General features: G+C 44.2%; 1 protein-coding gene across 3 annotated transcripts in view; it reads right to left on the bottom strand.

Annotated features, from left to right (window-relative positions):
* Positions 1-22,032, bottom strand: part of PAK5 (p21 (RAC1) activated kinase 5) — a 91,294-nt gene that overhangs the window by 42,066 nt on the left and 27,196 nt on the right. For all 3 annotated transcript variants that reach the window (XM_086745335.1, XM_086745334.1, XM_086745336.1), the window contains exon 2: positions 178-392. In XM_086745335.1, the coding sequence (XP_086601461.1) occupies positions 178-381 (204 nt within the window). In that variant the 5' untranslated portion in view covers positions 382-392. The remainder of the gene's footprint in view (positions 1-177; positions 393-22,032) is intronic.

Below are 22,032 nucleotides of genomic sequence, written 5' to 3'. Positions count from 1 at the left end.
AACAGGTGCCCAACGGTGGCCCCCACCTTGCAGTGGGCACCTTTTGGGTGAAGAAGGGATTCTTGGGCCGAGACCAAGCACAACATCAACTTTGGTGGGCAGAGGGGGATTACTTTTGCTAAGGTTACAGGCAATTAAAGGTAGGTTAGAAAACAGAAAGGAGACTTTGCACAATACCTTCATAGGCGCGAGCTGGATGGGAGTGATGCATGAGGGATCCACCATAGGCTTTGGCCTGTTTGCCGTGTCCGCCAGCAAGCTGTGCCACTGCTGAGGTAGTCCCGTGAACTTCTGCTCCTGGTGGTCGAAGCCAGTGTGAACCCTATGCTCGAAGTTAGAGGGCCCAGAAATTTCAAGCCTTTTCTTCTTCTTTCCGAACATGGTGGAAAAATCTGGAGAAGTGAAAGAGGAAGGAAAAGAAAACAAAAAACCCACATCTTTATGCTTTGTTGCAACCTGCAGCCATTCACTCTACTGCACAGACAATTGGAGTAGATGTTATTAGCCAAATATCAATATGAACTTTAGACCACACACACTGTCTTTGAGATCTAGGCAAGGAAAGCACTTATCTGACCTCCTCTCACAGGATCTGAGATTTTAAGAAATTAAGCCAGTCTCTAATCTTTATATGCTTGTAATACCTTACGACACAAGGAAATGCCTCTACTCCCAGGAGAGAAAGCCCCAGGTCCTACTATCTACTCTCTCTGCTATCTGCTCATGTTGCAAGTTGTGTCCCACAAAAGCACACGGCCCTGAGCAACACCAGCAGCAGGATATGGCTTTGCTTGAAGGACAGCACACGGTGCGAGTGGCGAGCCGCGGCCTGACACGCTACAAGAGTAAACCGACACACAGCTTTGCATCTTAAATCTATACGCCAGATCTTGGAGAAAAGACAACCCTCTTTGCACAGGGGGTGTAAAGAGAGAGGAGTCCCTCCAGTGCTGTGCAAACAAGGAACTGGAGGCTGGTGGAGGAAACGTGACCTTCCCAGCTCGTGCATCGCTGGAGAGACCTGGGTTGACCTGGCTCCCAGTAAAGCTAATTGTTACAGCACTTATTCTACAGAAAGTGAGTATTTTGGTCAACTCCTTAGTTGTTATTTCCTGACAAGAGAGGGTTTGTTTGCCTTCCTCATGTCTACCTTGCCCCTCCTGAGGAGCCTGGGGAAGGCAGCAGGAGGGTTTGCAGGGCACGCAGGGAGCAGACAGCTGGGGCCAGAGAGGTTTCAGAGGCAAAGTGGGAGGGAGGAAGGTATTTGCTTGCTTTATGGGCATAGGAAATTGCTAATACACTTACAATCTGGATTAACCCTTGGGTTTGGTGAGCCTCACTTTACAACAAAGTGGAGCCTAGTATATTCAGGCAAGTTCAGAATTGACTTCCTGAGGGTCTCCAGAAACCTGCTGTGTAAGGCACGGAGAAACTCCTGGTCCTGTAGAAACAGACATAAGTCCTGTTGCTTTTCAATGAAATACTGTCCTGGAAAAGTCCTCTGCCTTCCTTATGCTGTTTCAAAGTAGTCCTCTAACTCTTGTGTCACAGGTTGTACAGGTGCTACCCTGACTTTATGACACAGTGGGAAGAAAATACAGCTGCACTGCTCCTACAAAAAAAAAGATAGGATAATAAATCAGGTATTTAATCCACCCTCATTCACTTTTACTAGTTATTTAAAGATCAGGTCCATTATTTGAAAATTGATTGCCAGCTGCTTTATAAGTCCCCCCTTGTGTCTGCAGGTGATTATGTCTCCCTTGTGTGTATTTTCTTGAGACGAAGCAGACCTGCTCCCGTTGGCTTTTCTTCACAGGTCTCGTCTTCCACACCTCCCTCTGGCTTTGCTCCCCTTCTCTGAACTCACTCCAAATCTTCTGCCCTTTTGAGAATCTCTCTCCACCTCTGTTATCTCTGCTATCTTCCTCACCTTCTCCTGAAACCTCTTACGACTGCCTTGCTAGCTAGTCCTTTTTCCACTTCCAACATTGTCATCTTTTTTTTTTTTAATGTCAGTTGGGTACCTTGTGGCACTTGCGGAGGTGTTTCTAGCCTAACTCAAAGCAGTCATGGTTGGTTTCTGGTCCAAAATTACTTGTTTCCAAGACTGAAACAGAAGCAGCTGGCAGTTCAGGTAGTAGCTGGTATTCACTGCTCTTCCACGGGGCTCCACAAATGGCAGCCGGCTGCAGATCAATGGCACGGGATTGATTTCATTCACCCTCTGGGATGGGAATCTATGAGGCTTATTACAGTCACATTTTAAACCACCAGCTCTAGACACGTACTTCTTCATCTGATCAATGTCCGTACTTGCAGTTTCCTGCTAGACTTGAACCCTAATGCAGCTGTTGGATGCTTGAAGTCCTCTAGAGCCCCACACAACATCAGATAAACAAAAGCACATCAGCTGGCATACTGTATACTGCCTTTTAAAAAATACACAGCAGATTCATTCAACAAGGTATTACTCTTTCGTTTTTAAATTGCTCTTTGATAGATTGCACTCTCTTGTTTTAATATCATTGCAGCTAGAAGCAAATGTGAAATTTGCCCCAGCGAGACCTTTACTTTCTCAGAATATTTAAGCCTCAAACCTGATGGCAAGGCCACTTTTTTTTTTTTTGCACGGGGATGGTGTCTGAGGCCTGGGCAGCGGGACTTGCTCTCCTCTTCTGACTGCAGATCATGCTTAGATCAGCTTAAATCGACCACGAAGTTAAAGCAGGAGAGAAAAGGAGTAATACTGGTACCTCACACAGCAAGGGACGGGTTCAGCCATGCGGGCAAATGCACAAATGCTATGCATGTTGGTGGCTGGAGAACATGTCCCGTGGGGCCATGCCCATGAAAGGTGATCGGGAAACCTGGCTGATGGAGGTCTCAGCCACGTGGCAGTGGGGTAGGACTCCTGCCATGGCCACCTGGCCCAGCTCTGCAAGTAGTCTCTCCCAAAGAATGGGAATGATGCTACTTGCTACTGCCTGAGGATGTGGGTTTGGGGATGCCAAGCCAGTGAAACCTCCTGCTCCTGCCTCATATGAGCCCTGGTTCAGTCCTTAACAATGTGCTTAGACCTTGTTAAGCCCTCAAAAAGGAGAGATGATTGAATCTCTTTGCCATAGCTTTATTGGTTCATCACAAAAAAATAAAGCATTTACTCATTTAATCAGGTGTGGAAGTAGAAAACATCCTGGACAAGTGAATAAATGAGAAAGCTCTCCAAGGTTATCAAATTATTTCAGGAATGAGAGGTACCCAAGTGCTTTGAAGAGAAATGATGGATCTCTCCAGTTCCCCAGGATGCCAGACAGCACCTATACAATATGAACGTTATGAAATTTCTATCAAGAGCACAAAATGCGTTTTATTAAAAAACAAGGCACCTATCCATTCTCCGCCATGCAAAACAGGAAGCCTCTCACAGTCACTAAGAAACCCTAATTTCCTAATGGGATTAGTTAGGAAAACATCCCACAGACAATGGGGCAATTTAGCGGAAGCAAACGGAGGTGAGTGACTGTGGGGCAGCAATGTGGGGCTGCCCAGGTGGCATCCTCATGCAACCCTCCCCATCATGCCAGGGCACTCACCCTTAACTTAATTCCTCTTGACAGCCTCCAACGTACTCCCGATCATGCCAGATCTCTCAGTCCAGCTCCTCCTGTGCTCGTCCCCACAGAATGAAAGGAAATTAGGAGGTGTACTTCTAATTTGTTGCTATTTTTGTGGGGATGAGCACAAGCAGGATGTCTGTCCTCTACTTGTGTGTGCTTTGCCAATGAATAGCCTGGCTGATTTCAACACCACATACGTGGCACAAGGTGATACTCAACATGAGAGGGCTGGAGGAGCCTGTCCTAACAGCTACTACTGGCAGTGGGTTTAAGATAGCTTCAGGAGGGAAGAAAAAAACAGAAATAATCATTACATGGCTTCAGTGGGGTATTTCTATAAAAGGACTTTACTTACCCTTACACTGAAATGATGCACATTAGTTTTGCGATTGTAAATGGGAGGTCTGAAGGAGGTACAGTTACAGCAAACAAAGAATTTAGTAGATGTGACAGCATGAGACCAAAAGCAAGACTGTTCTTAACTGGGGGAGCCTGGAGAGAAGTCTCAGGGTTGTGATGCTAAGGGGCTCCTCCAACTAACAGTCCAGCTGGGGCACAAGAATAGAGATAAGGGCCTTTCTTTACCAAAACCGTGATAAAAAAAAAAAATACGGACATGACATTTACTGGAAGAAAACAGAAAACAGTAAAAATCAGACTATCATATCACCTCTCCTTGCTGACGATGGCTGAGTAATCCACAGCAGTGCTGGTCCCAGCTGCACCTCTGGGGAATGGGGAAGGAGTAGAGATGGCAGGAGAGAGGTGTGAGCTCTTGTAGACACAGCTACCCAACCCTTTTTAATGGCATTATTCAGGTTTCTATCCAGGAAAGGAGCACTGCCAGCTCTGCTGGTGTGTGCCGAGCAGTTGTAACACAGCTCCATCCAGCTGCTGCAGAAACTGAGGTAACGCCGAAAGGGTGCCACCAGGAGCAATGGCTGCATCTTGCCCTTAATGCTGTTTACTGTAGTGCCCAACAAATCGAATTACATGCTAATCAGCACACTCTGCTTGTCAGATCTACGCCAGACTTGGCTCCTGTTCCTTTCACTCCTTTCTATGCACAGAAATAATTCACTGAGCATCACAGTGCCGTGGACTCCTGGCCCGGTCCAAATTTCACGTTGTGACCTCCAACCACAAATCAGGGCTCCACATGCAGAGAAAACTCCCTGCGTCCAAGATACAGCCCATGCAAGGTGTGAGACATGGACCAGCAAAGCAAAATCCACCCTGTCAGCTGCTGCACCATCATTGTGCTGCCTCCCAGTCACAACTGAAGGTATTTTTCCAGTAAGAAGTCTTCTACAATCCTATGCTGGAGTAAGAGAGTGGCAGTATTATTTTGGGTGCCAGAGGAGCCCATTCAGGTCCTCCCATGAGGGTGTCTCTCCTCAGGGCAGGATTTCCAGCAACAGCCTTCCCACAGAAAGTTAAAGCCTACCCGTGAGCTCAGGTTCAGAGGTGACAGGTTGCTCTGTTTGTTCAATCTGATACACTTGGCCCCATCCTGGGGTTTTGGTGGGTTGTCCCTTCCCTGTACACTCAGGGGACACTCAGGGGGACTGAGGAACTGAAAAGCTGAAAGTCCAGATTTATGTAACCGGCCTCAAAGAACAAATTTTTGCACTTACAGCATGTAAAACCCAAGGTAGTTGGAATAAAAGGAAAAAAGGATGTCTTCAATCCTAAAATGAATCGTATTCTGTATCTTTTATCATATCCTGAATAAGAGTAATCCAGTCAACCCACCAAGTCTGCTCAGCTCTGCCTGACTTACGGAGTGCCAGACCCTGTTTCCAATAAAATAGTCAGAGCCACTTTTTTCTTCCCTTCCCAGCAGCTATTCTCTTAGATTGAAAACTAGGAAAATTGCAAAGACATACTTGGTCTTGTAAGCCTGAAAACTACTGGAGTCCCAAGCGCATCTGCAAAGCACTGACAACAGCACTTGCCATCCCAGATGACCCCAAAGACCAACACTGAGCAAAGGTCTGTGAAATTTTGCCATACATAAAAATATACAAAGTTATAACTAGAATAACACAGGGAGATGAGTATTTTTAATTAAAAGTCGAGCTTTTTATGATTACATACCATAGCTATGCAAGCTGTATTTTTTTTTTTTTTCATTCCAGTATTGATTTTTTTCATTCCAGATGCTGTGTCCAAGTCAAGGAAACAATCTGTGCCCAGCAGCAGCGCCTGCCGATGACCCCGAGAAGTCTGCAAGTATTTCTTACATGCACCTTTCTGCTGCTCGAGCACATGGCCAGGCTCTAAATACTCCCTCAGGAGGGGCGCGATGCTCGTCTGCCTCAGCCCAGCAACACGTTTGCTATTTAAACAACCAGCAATTAGTTCATTTTCAATTAGGAAGCGTACGCTGCGTGAAGTTTGTATTTTTTTTCTGCAGGGATTCCCTGTGGTTCCTCTGCTGAGCAAGCAGCAGCAGAGCTCTCTTCCCCCGGGGACAGGCACGCCATCAGCATCTGAAAATTGCCTTCCTGCTCACCAACTATCATCTGCAAGCCCAGAACGGAGGGCAGCAGCCAGGGCTTGAAATGGTTACAGCCAGCAACATTAAAAAAAAAAATGCTTCATTTTTTAAGAACTTTTAAGAAAACCATCAGAAACACAGATTGCAAAATGGGAGACGGGTGCAGGTCGCTTCCCTTTGATAATTTTTACTTACTAATAACAGTTTTCTGTAGCACAAAGACCTCAATTATTCCCCTCCGGAGCAAACAGAACGCAGTAATACATCATTAGCTTTGCCAGCTTTTGTTCCCATGCTCTGATTAATTGTAACCTTTCCCGATATTTGATCGTAAATGATAGAGTATGAATTGAGAAGCGCAAATTAAATTAACGTGTCAAGCCAGCTTGCACAGCCAGTACTCCAGACAAATGTGAGCGGGGCTGATACTCGATCTCAAGGAGAAAGCAAATGTCTGGGACGGACCGATGGCAGCATAAATTGCTAAGAAATACTCCGTGAGCGGGGGAGTAAAAATGAGGTTGGTTCTCCTTCAGCTCACACTGGTGCAACTCCCCGCTGCTGAGGCAAGCGGAAGGAGATCGACACCTACCTGTATAGCTATAAAAACGAGGAAAAGGCTTTTTTAAAAGTAAGGAATAGCAACAACAATAGTTTTGCATTTCCTTTTTGTCTGCTTTAAGGATGGTTCTAAGCTTCTTGGTGGGGACCCTCTGGTGCTGGCTACAGTCAGAGCACGAGTTTCTTTCGATGGTGAAGGAAAAAAAAAAGTAAGCCTTGTTTGCAGGCATACACTTTTTAAAGAAGAATTTACCTCTATTTTTAACTGAAAATAGAGAACATTACTCTATTTTTCAGGACATGAAACAAGAAGCAGTACCTGGAAGAGCAGAGCAGATTGAACAAGAAGCCAGTAAAGTTAAAGGAAAGGCTCTTAAAAACCGCACTGGTTTCAGGTCAGGCCTGACACACCACCGTGACTCTGGGACAGAGGAGAAATCCCGCTTGACTTTCAAGATACAATACCCCTAAATACTTCCCTAATTCACAAAGGATCTTCCTGGATGTGGAGGACGGAGATGAACAGGGGGCACGCAGGAACTGGGGAGCAGCTGCCTGCAGAGCACACCCAAACCACAGGTAGGGGTGTCCTGCTGTCATGTCTTGTATTTATTAATTCATTTACTGGTCTTATCTAGCGGGTACAAGGTAGTTTCAGACCTTGCAAAAGGATATTTTTTGTTTTGCCACATGGATGGCCAACACCAAATGCAGAATACCCAGGTTGGGTCATCTGTCTAATTAGAGACTCCGTCTCTTGTGATCCCTGCTTAACTCTCTGCTCTTCTCAATTATGGTTTGAGCATTTCAATTTGGGAACAAGAAAATAAACCCGTAGAAAACATTCTGACATACCCTGCTAATGAATCGGATGATGATTTTAAACATTGATTCTCTGGCAGCAACAAAAGGGATCTACAAATCCTGAATGAATTGAGTCAGCACATACACCCCAAATTTTGGGAGTCTTCTACCATCCCGTTAAGCTCTTCTGCACGTAAACAGTGTCACTTGATAAAAAAAATAATTGCCTGTGACCATACAGTTTTTCCAGACTATCTTTATCTTTTTTAATCCAAAGAAAGTATAGAAATACCTTTTTCAATGCACGCCCACGTGAGTTTTAGGCACAAAAAGGCTTGATGGTCAAAAGGAATCAACTTATTATTCCCATGGGTTTTTAAGGTGCCTCGTATTTTTTGGGATGAGACAGATTCCTAAGTCATTTGAACACTATTAAAATCCATGCCTTAATCATGGAAAAATATATACTGACGGACCTGACCACAGCCAATAAGCACAAAAATGCTGTCCCTCCCAAAGTCCCTCATTAACACCATGGCATTCTGCTCACTTCAACCTTAGGTCAAATCAGCCAATTTTTCAGAGTTCCTATGTCACCGCACAACACAATAAAAATACATTTAAGTAATTACAAGCTGTCCAGGACTTATCATTGTCCACATTTCTTTTCAGTCCCACAATACCCTGTTTATGGTTGAAAATGCCTTCATTTGTCACAGCACAGTAGGGTGTCTCTTGATAGCTTGCCCAGGAGACGTATCTAATAGAAATGCACAATGGAACAAAATACAGGACAAAAAAATAATAACAAAAGGCAATGCATGCTTCTAGAGAAATACTAAAAGCTGGTACAGAGTGGCCAAAGTAGGATTGATGTACTCCAGGGAACAATACTCATTCTTCCTATTGAAAGCCACTCTTGTACGAGGAGTCATTTCCACACACCGGCTGACATGTGCTTCCCTAATTTAGAAATCTTGTGATTCCCAGTGGATTTTAATGCTCAGTAATTTTCAGCTGAGTAGCCTAAATGCATGTATTGTAGTCAGTCACTCTCTATTATCTTATACACATGCACACACATACAGCAATGTACAGACAGTGAATTAGTCTGCAACAGCTCTGGGCAGATTAAACAGGGGGAAAAAAAAAAAAATCCCCAAAGCCCACCAATCCCTGGAGGTAACTCAGATTGTTTCTATCCCTAGCAGTTGAAAAGACGCCAGATTTGCAGAAGCAAATAGTCCTTTGGGTGGTCAGCTTGAGATGATTAATGGTGGACACCCACAGGGAGGGTGTATTAAAAAAAGCACGCATTAAATGAGACACCTCAAATCTCAAGCTACTTCTGAAACTTCAAAGCAGTTGTAATATTTTTCTAATTATTATTAATCTTTTCAAATATAATTTATATATTATAAAAGATGTAGATAGTCTGTGTCTGAAAGCCACTCTATTTCTATGGTTTGAATTAAGAAAAAACATGAGGAAATACTGTCAAGAATGAAAGTGATTGCTAGAGATAACAGAGTGAGCAGAGAGATCAGGAAATATCAAAACCAGAGTTGTAAAACAATATTACTGAAATCTGAATATGAGTATTAGTAAATATCGATGCTTCTATAGGTTGGGGTGACTGTAGGGTAACAACTGCAGGGATTCAAAATCCTACACCCATCAAGAGAAACGACTGGGGGAAGAGGTTGAAAAGCACTTGGAGAATTGCTCTGATGGATCACAATAGGTTACACCACCTCTGCACTTTGGGCCACATCCTCACTGGGGTCCATTGGCAAAACTTTGGCAAAACAGATGGATTGGCACCAACCTGTGGCACAACGAAGAGGGCACTTGGGCATTGAAGTTTCTTTTGCTTTTGTTTTCGCATGTAAAGCTTTAGTTTTAATCCTCTGAAACTAAGTTTCCTCCCGAGCACTTGATGGTGGTTGCAAAGCTGGAATTGCAAAGCCTGTTAAGCTGCGGTAGGGCTTTTTTACAGCTCCCAGGAAAGATTAATCACGAGACCACGCTCCTCCTCACAAATGCCCTGTATTTACTATTGATGTATCTTGATAATCTGTAAAAACCAGCTTTTCCTTTAAAAAAAAAGGACACAAAATGGCTTCTAGGTCCCCAAACCAATTTATCTCGTGCTGGTTGGATCCATGAACGTACCAAAACCGTGTTGAGCAGAGGTGCCTGCCCCAGCACAGGTTATTTTACGGCACCCAATAAGTGCCATGGGGCAGGTGGTGACGAGCCACCATGAATGGGACAGGAGAGGGACACAGGCCTGTGACAGCATCACGTGTCACCGAGACACGTTACTAAGACGGGGGCTCTGGAGCCAATCTCCTGCCATAAATCCCCACCGGTATGTTCACACCCGACACACTGTTTTTTCCTGCGATAAAATTAATTGCATTTCTTATTTTACTTCTAAAACAACACAGGCTGTGTTGGCTCTCAGGAATTGCTCCATTACCATAACATTTGTAATAAAGATTGCTTTCCAATGAATGATCAACAGAAACAAAAGCTTCCTAATGCATTATTAATGGCAAGCCTCTGATAACAAGAGTATTCTTTAGGATGAAACACTCTACTGACCTGTAAATGTTTACCAAGAAATGGAACAAAATTAGATTATTTGATATGTCAAAATATTCTTAAAGCACGAACAAACATGTCTACAGATTAACAAATTCACAGCAAATGACTGGAAGATGAAAATCACGCCTGTAATCACTGTGGGTTTCCTACCTCAGCATCAGGTTTTGCTCTAACATATAAATGAAGGAAAAATATTTCCATAGTCTACAATAAACCACAAATTTATAGATCCTACTTTAAATTTTTATTCCCTGCATAATTTCTTGTCTTTTTCCGCACTCTGCATTGTGCTGAGAAACGGGTTTGAAAGCCAATTCTTACCCTATTATCTACTGAGTTGCTGCCATGCAACACTCGGTTTCCAATATTAAAAAGAGAACTGATCCCTTGAAGGCTTTGCTAGAGCTGACTATTTATTACGTCTTTCAGAAAGTTTACCATAAGCTCTTTATACAGAACTTCATAAAGCGACGCTCACTCACTCCCCCTCCTTTTGCATCACTCACAACAATCAGTAATTGCAACGGACTAATTCCTCAACGCTGATTTTTTTCAGAGCTAAGTGAGCTTGCCATGAGGAATTTGTGTTTTGCCATCTCCAGACATCAGTTTGGAAGTGATGGGTTTCACCTGTTCAGCTGGGAGATAAAGGTTTTAGGGAGAAACGGAGACCTTTGATGATGTATCTCTGAAACCAATGTGGAAGTTTTGAAATCAGACGGAGAAAAGCAAACAAAAACCATAATATAATATAAACTGGATGAAAAAACCCACACATTTTTTTATCTCTGGGCAATCAGTGCAAATCCAAAGATTAATGTTACCTGAGTTTTTATTGTTTTTCAGCTTTAAATTACTAAAACAGAAATATTTTTTGACTGCAGGTAGGTTTTGAGCAACCAGAGAGGTTACTGCATCTCAGATGGCCACCACTGCCACCTCCTGAGAAACGATGCTGCAGCAGAAAGCGGCTACGATTCCTTTCTCCGTAGGAACAGTGCCCACACGTGAATCACTGCATTTTACTGGGCCCATCCATACGCTGTTTCTGGCAAGGGCGTGTCTTGCCTCTCCAAGATGAAGGGTTTCATCTGAAATAGTCCAAAAGGACACTTCCAGCCTCTCAGAAAAAAAAAAAAAAAAAAACAAGGGAAGGAGGTTGCCAGTTGACTATGTGACCAGCTAAGCCAACTCTCTCTACCTTGGTCTGGAAACACCAAGAGAAGGTGCCATTTGACCGTGTGTAGGAGCTGGTTTAGCTTTGAAACTTTTAGACAATTAGGTCAAAATGCCACTTCTCTTCCAGAAGAAATGCTCCTGCTTGAACAACACGGCATCACCCTCTCAAAGCCCAGACACTCATTTTGCAAGCAGCTCCAATGGAGGTTTTTTCATTGAGAAAATGCCATCATAACAAGGAGTCTGCAAGTGAAGGCAAGATATTCTCCAAGTATTGTTTGAGAAATCTTATTTATCACAGATGTGAAGAACCTGGCCATGTGAAGAACCTCTTGGGAATCCAACAGGCCATGGCTCCCACCCTGCCAGGGAAATGGTGCTGGAGGCTCACCAGATCCTGAGCCCTCTTTTTATATCCCAAGAAAAGAAAAATTCAGCATATTTGCATCTGGGATTACAGGTCCTTCTTAATGTCTCAGCAGCAAAAATACAGCATAAATTAGAAAATAATAATTAAAGAAGAAAAAAAAAGACATTCCTGCATGCTGACTCTGGTTGCATTCACTGCTCTTTCCAGTAGCAACGAGATTAATTAATTAATTAATTAATTAATTCATTCATTCTCTACTTTGTTAAGGAGCAACTCCAACAAAGCTGAGCTGCTGATACAATTGGGAAATTAAAAGATGAGCTGGAAAAGTGACTGCAAAAAAATGCATTAAGGAAACATGCGTTATGCCGGGTGGTGGGGGCCAGAGTTAGCCCTCAGTGAAAACAGAGACTGCAAAGTTCGCTGGCTGAGATAAGAATTAAGTACACAGAACGAGTTTAACTCCTAAAGGAAATATTTTCTAACCAGGAGAAAATTATATGTTGTCCAACCAAACCTTTCATTTAATTTTCACCATTTTCTTTTTGTTCTTAAATAGGGAATAACATAAAATGCAAAAGACATTTAAGTTAAAAACCCCCAAATGTCAATTTAGGTTTTTCCTCAGATTTTTGGACATGTGATTCAATACATCCCCTGGTATTTTTTGTTTCAGCTGATCTGAAAATTGTTTGTGCTCTGGGCGGCCATGAGAGATGACTTACTGTGTGCTTCACAGGGCAATATAAAGGTTTTAGAAAGATGATTTGAAGATGGCCATGATACTCAGATTGTTGGAGACCTCACAAATGAACAACAATAATGGTGTTTTATGGGTGCGCAGTGCCCACCCTGGAGTTCAGCCACACTGACAACCCTGGTTTTCTAAATTATTTCCAGCTTCTTCAGGATGAAGGCAGGAAGAAATCCTGAAGGGCTTTTAAAACAATTATGCAAAGCATGGTGGGCTGTGTAATACCTTTTCCAGTAAAACTCCCTTTTACTGCTCTGAAGGTAACGAACCATGTTATTCTAACTGCTATTTCTTCTTATTACCTAGAGGCTGGATGTCTTAAACAGAAATAACATCGGCTTGTCCCCCCATGTTTCTTACTTGTGGTGTGTCCTTGAAAGTAACCAATGCTCAGGATGCCAAGAGCTGAAGGCTCAGCTCGCCCAGGTGAGATATGATATGAATAAATCAGCGCAAAGTCCACGCGAGATGCTTCTCTCTCACTAGTAGGGGCTCAGGCTGGAAAAGCTGGATCTGCAGCAGAGCTGCCATGCAGCCTTTAACTACCCATTTTAAAACATCAGTTAATTCAGTATTTTGATCTATTTTTAAAAATGCCAAATATGCAGCTCAGTATTTATGGAGAAATGAAAGAAACATGTATTTACTATGATGGTATGACTGTTTCTTTTAGAGTTTTACTCACCGGCAAGGAATTTCAAAACTTCAAGAAATTCCAAAATTCAAAAAGCTTCAAACTTCATAAGTGTCACTATCAGACTTGTCAGGCCAAATCTTGCTCCCGCATACCCCACGAGAGCAGAGCTGGGTACCTGCTGCTGTGTGTTTTGTTCCTCCCTGAAAGCCAACTTCAAACGCCATTTATCTGTTCTCCGCTGTAGAGCTGACCCAATGCAGTCTTGGGTTTTCTGGAGCATCACTTCGGTCCTGATTCAACTCTTGCTGGCTTCAGTGGAAGGCCTCTCACCCTAGAAATAGCCACTTTCTTCTCCATTTCCCCTTATTGATAGCAGCTTGGGAAAAATAACCCTGAATAGTGACAGCACAGTCAAAATCACGGGAGAGGGGGAGTGCAGTTGACTTTATTTGAGAAAGCTTATTTCCTATTCCCTTTCTTTATCTAGCTTTACCACAAGCTAGAAGAGATGTTGCTTCCCTCCCTCTTGCTGCCACCATCTCCCGCGTCTCAATGAAAACCAGAAAGGTGGTGGAGGCCCCATCCCTGGAAACGTTCAAGGCCAGGTTGGACGGGGCTCTGAGCAACCTGATCTGGTTGGAGATGTCCCTGCTCCTTGCAGGGGGGTTGGACTAGATGACCTTTGAAGGTCCCTTCCAACCCTAACCATTCTATGATTCTATGCCCCTTCCAACATTTTATAAAACTGGACCAAGGCTGACCTGCACATTATCTGCTCTGAAAGCAGCCAAATTTCTGTTAACCAGAAAATGAAAGATAGAAACTTCCAAGTTGGAAAACTTCTGAGCCAATATTTGTGAATAAAGTCTAATTTAATTACCAATATATGTATTTTTCAGCTGCCCAACCCCAAAAGAGTACACTCCCGTTGGGATGAAGCAATCACACTGTTTAACACGCAAAACCACTGCTTGCCTATCAGCTTATTAATAAGTAGTTTTCTAATTCAGAGGAAAAGGCGAGTTACAGGCAAAGCAGAAGAGCAATAATCTGAACACGAGCATCTGAAACGCTTCACTGAACTCTGCTCCAGGAAACATAAGAAAAGATTTTTTTTCTCTTCTCCCCCTCCTCCTTGATGACAGCTTTCCAGTGCCGCTGGCATCCATCACAAGCGCAGAGGCAAATGCTTCCACACTTGTTAATAATCAGAGCAAGGAAATTACGGATCGGGGGGAGGAGGAATTCTTATTTTTTTTCTGTTGGCTAAAGGCACACTTAAATCTGAAGAGCGCAGGAAGGGAACTCAGTAGTAGCTTCGTTCTCCGTTTCCACTTTCCGAGTAGAGCCAGGGGCTCCCTGTAGCACGTCATCACCACCAGCTCCTACCTCTTCCCCTCTGCATTGCTCCTCCCTTACCTATTTATGCAAAACAATCTTCCAAACCCTCTCAAAACTTCATCTCAAACCCAACTTCACCACCAACTATTGCTCTGTCCCTACTCTTGCTGTCACTTTGAGTTACCAAGAGCAAAGGTACTCCTCTCTCCCTTTGTGACTCCGGATGTTTGCTGCAAAATAATACCAGACCAAAAAACTGCCCTCGGCAGAACAGCTTCTCATGGTAGCAGATAAAAAGGATTTTCCTTAACGTCATTGTGCACTGAAATTAATAAATACACAACAAGGCAAATACAGAGGGAAACTCAGGCACTATAGGGACCAAGTAGGAAATCTATGCACGCTACGGTTACAGGGACACGGAGTAAAAGCAAAAAGAAATGTAAAAGACACTACCAGATGCCTAAAATCAGGACAGAATATTAATAAATTATTAACATGGCAGGTTTCAGGACAGGTGTCGCCCATTCTGTATCTCTACAAAATCAGCTTTCAGAAGTCTAAGGCATTAAGGCTTAATGAATCAGCGCACGTTGTTTTACAGACGAGATACCTCCAGTCAGCTAAACTGCAGGAATAAAAGCGAGGGTTTAATTCAAGCTTCTCTAGGAAAGAGATTTGTTTGAAAGAGGTCAATTAAGCCTTCCACTCAAGTTAATCTCTTCTGTTTATTTAAAAAAAAGTCTGGAATGAGGAAAAAAAAATGACGCTAGCAAAGGAAAATTTTCCTACGGATGCACCAAAGCCAAAACCTGCAGGTCAGCTTGCTCTCAGCTGGTAGAAACACAGGCAGAAATTGCAATCAGTCTGCAATTCATACGGATGCATCACGTGGAGATGATTCAGACCGAATCAGCCTAACGAAACATTCTCCTCTGAGGAAGGTACCTGGACCATTTTCAGCAGAAGTTAATATTTTAACTTACAAGTCTGGTTTGAAGAGAGTCGCTGCGGTCAGGGCAGAAGAGAGCGGACCCTCAAAGAAGCTACTTCCTTTAGTTTGCCTTTTCCTCCAGAAGCAGGCAGCTGCCCATCTCTGCCTTCGCAGCCCCTTTTCCCCTACACGCTTTCGTGCTGTTTATGGCACCATCACCATTTACATATATTGCCTTTAAGCTTCTGAGTCACCAATGGTCATTCAGGTCATTTGTTTCTTCTGCTCTTCTAAATATTGATGGGTTTCAGTGGCTTTTTTTTTTTTTTTTTCCTTTTTCTTCGGTCACTCTGTAACTCATTTCTGAGCTTCCTATAGCAAAACAGCAAGTGCCAGGCGAGCTGCATACTGTGCTGCCCATCTGCTTCCTGCTGACGCCTTCCTCTTCACCCCGCGTTGCATCCGCTCAGCGGTGTGCGTGATCTTTGCGGCAAGGTTTGCTCTATGTTAAGACTTTCCACCCTGCTGAATCAGAAAACGGGAAGAGCAGCATTATCCCTTACCAGAGCCACCACTGTATAGTTTTCTCCAGTGCTAACCAGCACCAAGCTTGTTTCCTCAACACAAAACACTAGAAAAAAGCTGCAGAAAATTTTCAGTGTGCAACCATTCAATGGGCAGATGGGAGCCACCATGGCGTTGTGACACCTCCCAACCAGGAAAAGCATCAGTTCGCATTTATTTGCCATGGCATCGATTGCCTTGAAGGATGCTCCCAGCCGTTAAGAAAAAGCCCCAGTGCACGTGCCCGCAGCAAGGACGCAAGGGACCGACAGTCCCTACAGGGGACCAACAGATCAACAGGGTGGCAGAGAAAAAAGGGGTCTGCAATTGGAAAGGCAGGAGCGATGAGGGCAAGGGAGGTAGGCACGGACGTAGAAATCACATTGGGTTTCCCTGGAAAGATGGGAGCAGCACAGAGATATCACCGTGATAGATAGATAGAGGAGGGGGAGGCTGAGCCAGAAGGGAGAGATACAACAGAAAAGGGAGTCAGGGAGGAGAGGCCAGGCAAGGAGGAGCTGAATCCATGACATAGTTTTGACTTCATCTGGTACTGAAGGTGAAAGCCAGCCGAGCGGCGCTCACAGGGCAGTGAGGAGGATTTGATCAGCCACACTTTACATGGAGTGATGTGATGGTTATAGAAATAACTTGGCGTCATGTGGGAGCTGCTGGGTCTGCCCTGCATATTTCTCCCAGCACCCTGATTACTCAGAATCACGTTAATTAGTCACAGACCCAGCCTCAGTAGGTCCCTTCCCCCAACAGGAGGGCTCCACAAATCCATAAAACCCCTTGGACTCAGCCCTTTAACCCCTCTCTCTCTTCCCTAGAAGTGAGACTTTTTGAGATCAGCAACACCCCATCTCCATTTGTGGGCCCAGGAACGTCAGAAGCCATCCATCACACGTGGGTAATCCTTGGCTCTCTGCAAAAATGAGTCTGCAATCAGTTTCTAGGAAATTCATTTACGCAGCAGCAGGCAAAGGCAGCTCTCTCTCTGCACAGATTTATCAGTACCAGCGTATTTCTGCCAGGGTAAAGGACTTCCACTCGTTTGGAAGACATGCTTTGTCCCATGCTCTGCCTTTCTTTAAAGGAAAAAAAAATATCTGCTTTTCCAGCTGCCTCCATGGAAACAGCAACACTGTTGTACTGGCGATGCTCCAGGCTCGATGGGCTTGGTTCAGACATAGAAATCTGCATTTTCATCGCAGAGTACCAAAACCTCGAGCCGGGATCCCAGAGCTCAGCCAGGCCTCCCTCCGGCTCGTTTGTCGTCACCAGCGAAGTTTCTGTGGGTCAAATCTCACACTTGGCAACGTCTGTGCAAGCCTACTGCTGAGGAACGGGCTGGTTCAGTTAGGCTTCAGACAGTGGAAGGACTAGACAAAGCTTTCAACTCTGCACGCTTCGTTAACTCGGGCAGCAATAACGCAGTTCCTGGGCTACCAAAGTAGCTAATGGAGATGAAGGTAGGTGTTCAGCTTCCCTCCTGTAATGAGCTTTGGGACCAAACATCCAGTAAATTTAAATGAAATTTTAAAGGTTTTCCTCCAATTTTCACTTTGTAAAGCTTGGTTCCGCATGCACTTTGCTGTATCTGGCCCCCTACACCCTGCTGCATCCCCGAGCACAATCATGGCTGGTGGGAAACTGCAGCAACACCGACACCGTTCCGTTCCCAGGCCCAGCTTCCAAAGGAGGATCAATGACTCCTCTGGCCCCCTGAATCCCCTCATCTGCAAACTTTCAGACTATCGAAGACAGCGCAGGGCAGCCGCACAACCAGAGCACAGGTAGAGAAGAGAGGATTTGCCCTCTGGCTTGGGAAAATTGGTCCACAGCTCTTCTGTAATCATTTGTTCAGCTCCACAAACCCCAGGGACTAAATCAGGCTGTCGGGTAGAGCAGCTGTGCAGGCATCTCTGCAGAAGGATAAAAAACACTGTGACCACCTACAGCATCACGGCACGCCGCCGGGGAGCCGCGCCGGGTGCCAGTCCCAGCACTCATCTGGCTTCAGGTCGATTTACTGCTGCTCACTTCCACGCAGCTGCTCAGCCGTAGTACTATAAATACCTGCAGAATGAGGCTCAGTGGCAGCTTGTGGTGAATATTAGGGAAATGCAAAATTCAATGATCCCTAATTGTCCTTCAGTCAACAGTACCTGTTTAAATTACTGTTATTATGGCAAAGATATTGATATTGCTAACGTAAACACAACCAAGGACTGCAGATGCTGTAGCTTTCCACCAGCAAATGTTTTACTTGCTCTTCCCTTTCAATACAGAACCGCCACCTACACAGCAGCAGATACCCAGCGAGCGAGGGCTGCTCTGGGATTTGCAGGAGGGTGCCCTGCAAGCAAGGGCAGAGCTGGCAAAGTACATGGCAAAGGTCCTGGAGAGCTCAGGAAGGAGAGGCTGAGCACTGACCCACCTCAGGGCTGAGTTGACCAGGAGATCTTATCTTGTGGCACTGAGACTTGCGCGTGGCAGGGCTCCTGGCTACTGCAGGCTGAAGAGATGTCTCCTACGAGGGCAACGGCTCAACCCAACTGGGGTTGAGCACTCATCCTGCTAGTAACAACTAGGCTGTTTAGTAGGGCCTGTTGCGATAGGACGAGAGGTAATGGTTTTAAAATAGAGGGGGATAGATTTAGATTAGAAATTAGGAAAAAATTTTTTACGATGCGGGTTATAGAACACTGGAACAGGTTGCCCAGAAAGGTGGTGGAGGCCCCATCCCTGGAAGCGTTCAAGGCCAGGCTGGATGAGGCTCTGAGCAACCTGACCTAGTCAGGGATGTCCCTGCTCCTTGCAGGGGGGTTGGACTAGATGACCTTTGAAGGTCCCTTCCAACCCTAACCATTCTATGATTCTATGATTCTATGAAAGTTATGGAAAAGATGTTAAGAGAGACCAACAGAAACATTAGCCATGCGTCAGATGAAAACTGAAATATGTCCTTCTTTTTAAAATGGACATGGCGTACTTGTCAAAAATACTGTTTTGAAGGATCCAAGTCACTTATGGACTTGGGCTGAATCCAGCACACAGGTTCAGCTGTCTTCTGCCTTAGAAGTGCTCATGAAACCACATCTCAGCTGGGTTGGGAGAAGCAAGTCCAGATCTCTTCTAGGTCTTATTCAAAGCAGGGCTTTAACAGAGAGTTTCCCCACCACTCTCTGGTATTGGTGTTTCTCAGAGTCTCTTCAAAACGCTGAGATGTGCAAAGAGACTGAGGATGGGACCTGGATCAGCCACTCCCCAGCAGCATAACTCAAGCTTTTTTCCCTCCTCTGCCAAGAAAGCTGTTCGTCCTTCCTGGGTTTGCTGCAAAGGATCGCAGACCCAGGAGTTGTGAAGCATGTTTCACATCTGCCAAAGCCAACAGAAATGAGGGGTATCTCTGGCAGGATCTAACTCAACGGGCCCTACACTGTCAGCCAATGTAAGGTTCAAGACATATTCACCGGCACCAGCCACTGCTGCTGGGTACCAGCAGCCTTCTGCACTCCGCAGGATCAGGCCCCATTGCTTACACCTCGTCCTCCCGCCTCGGAGAGTTACACAGATGACTCAGTCACTGAACAGCAAGAACAAATTCAATGAGCAATGGTATTTCCACACACAGGGAAAAACTGAATGCTTGGTAAAAACACTGCCTGTGCAGACAGGGAAAAGATCTTGAGTCAACATGAGGCTTTGCACATCACTGAAGCCCAAGCAACTGCAAAATCTGGCTCAAAATGCCTTTTCCTTTGTTATGTGCTTGCATCGCAGGGGATTTTTTAAAAACACATTTCCAAACCAGACGTCTTAACACCAACACCTCCAGCTCTGCCAAGGAATTACATTGATGTAACTCTTCTGAGGGGCTTTGAACTTAGTTTAACTGATGTCAAAGAGCCAAATCCATCCCACTGTAGGTACCGTTACTGGGTGCAAGCCGCATCTGCTGCACATGGGATGCAGTCCCTACCCTGGAGGGCTCGCTGCTTACATAGCCAAGGCAGAGCAGGGAAAAAACAAGAGGGAAAACTCCAGTTGATCACATGGTGAAGTGATTTGTCTACATCACCTGAGGAGCCTGTGAATTCAGACCTTTGAGCCCACCTTTTCTCAGAAGAGCATCTCCCTGGGAAATCCCAAGCTCAGAGGCACAGATCAGGTCTGATGCCAAGGGGAGTTTAAGCCCTGATCCTAAACACATACAGGCATAACTATTTCTGCTATTTGGTCTTACAAGAGTTAACAGACTATTCCTGTGCTTAGAGCGACGCAAGTATCAAAGCTCACAAGACCAAGGTCTGATTTTCTTCTCTGAGGCAAGAAGCAGCTTAATTTGGCACTGGCTTTCTCGGGAAGGCAGTTGTCTTTTTGGAGCTGCTCTTTGCCATAGGCTCTATCTATTTTGAATATTTTCAAAATACCACTGCTAGAGCCACTTTAAAAAGCACCAACGTAATTAATATTAAAAATGACTTAGCGTATAATCCATGGCCTCTAGAAACCATTTCTTATTCGACTGGCAAACGAACCGGTCATGCATTTTACATCGCTTTCTCATTTTCTTAGAAGTGATGTTCTACTTCAGGAATAACGCATCTGTGCTGCACGTGTAAGTCAGACAATGCACCACTCTCTAGCAGACACCTCGATGCTAACACAAATCCAGCATGATCACCCGGGATGGGACAGAGCCATTTGCTGTCTCACATAGGAGGGAAATTGGAGAGTTACAACAGATTTATGATCAGGTTGAATTAGATCAGCGGGGATCTCTGTAATATCTGTCCAGGTACAAAATGCTCTATTTTATTTTTGCATTTCTTTCCTTTGGATGCTTTAGCCTGAGAATTTACGGCAGCATTGTTTGAAAAGCAGTGAATTTTATGCAAGTATTGGAGAAAACCCTTGGGAAACACTCAGCAGAATAAGCTCAAGGACCGGTACTAGAAATAACTGAGAAAACTCAGTTATTTCTAGTTATAGAAATATATATTTCAGTTATATACATAGCTATGGATAAACCTACTTCAATTTCTACATCCTAGAAATTCAGTCACCTGCTGCCTACTCTTCCTCCAGACCAGCCGTGTTCTGCAGCAGCACTGCAGCCCCCACCAGCGTAACCCCCCAAGCCCTGAAGCTTTATTCATGGTTTAATTCTTCGATCAAGGTCGATTCATTGCCACACATTCCACCCAACAAAGATTGATCATTCACTCAAAATAATTAAATTTTAGCGCTAAAGAGTTGAAGTATCTCATAAGAACTGTCTACAAGATGCCACATAGGAAGGTAAATAAACTGAATAAACATCATATGAACATCTAAGTATCATAACTGTTCAATCCTTTCAAAATAAATCCAGGACAACATTGTATTTCATACTTAATTAAATACATCTGGCTTAATATTTAGTAACAGTCAGCTCTGAAGCCCCTAGTTAAAATAAGATGGACTGTAATTTTAAAATATTGGTTTAGACAGCCCCTCTTACCTAATCTGGGACTTACAATGCACTTGAGGAAAAGGTCTCACACACTTGGTGTGAGGTGACTCAAACAAGATATAAGCAGATTCCTCAATTCATAACTGGGAAGGAAAAAAGAAAAAAAAAAAAGAAGGAAAAACAAAAGGAGAGAGATTCTATTTACAAGCTTTTATTACGGCAAAGCACTGCCCAGTGTTTAAGACAGGGCATGCCTCCACCATCTCAAGCTCGAACACCAGGTCTTAATAACATTCACTTAAAGAAATCCATGAGATCTGCCTCTCGTGTTCAGTTTTTAAAAGTTTAGCCAATACTCCTAATGTAGGTTATACTGGAAAGGGAATCTTGAAGTTCTTTCTCAAGAGATTTGAAGAATGGAGACCTCCACTGGCTTAATTAAGGTTAAATAATCAAGTTCAACTTCATATAATTAAATTTAACCACCTATCAGAGCTAATAGGCCAAAAATAATAAACCTCATGAGAAGAATGAGAAAGCCAGTCCAAAGGTCCTAGAGTCAATAATACGGTTATTAAAATACTGGAGTCTGGCATACATGCTGGTAGGAAAACAGACCATTGGAAGACCCACGTTCATTCAAGCAGAAGGCTACCAGAAGTGCAAGAAAATCAAGGCAGTGAAAATT

The sequence above is a fragment of the Chlamydotis macqueenii genome, chromosome 3, assembly GCF_036417535.1.
Source record: "Chlamydotis macqueenii isolate bChlMac1 chromosome 3, bChlMac1.mat, whole genome shotgun sequence".
Classification (NCBI taxonomy): Eukaryota; Metazoa; Chordata; class Aves; order Otidiformes; family Otididae; genus Chlamydotis; species Chlamydotis macqueenii.
Note: the sequence above shows the minus strand (reverse complement) of the source record. Positions and strands in the feature narration are given on the sequence as shown.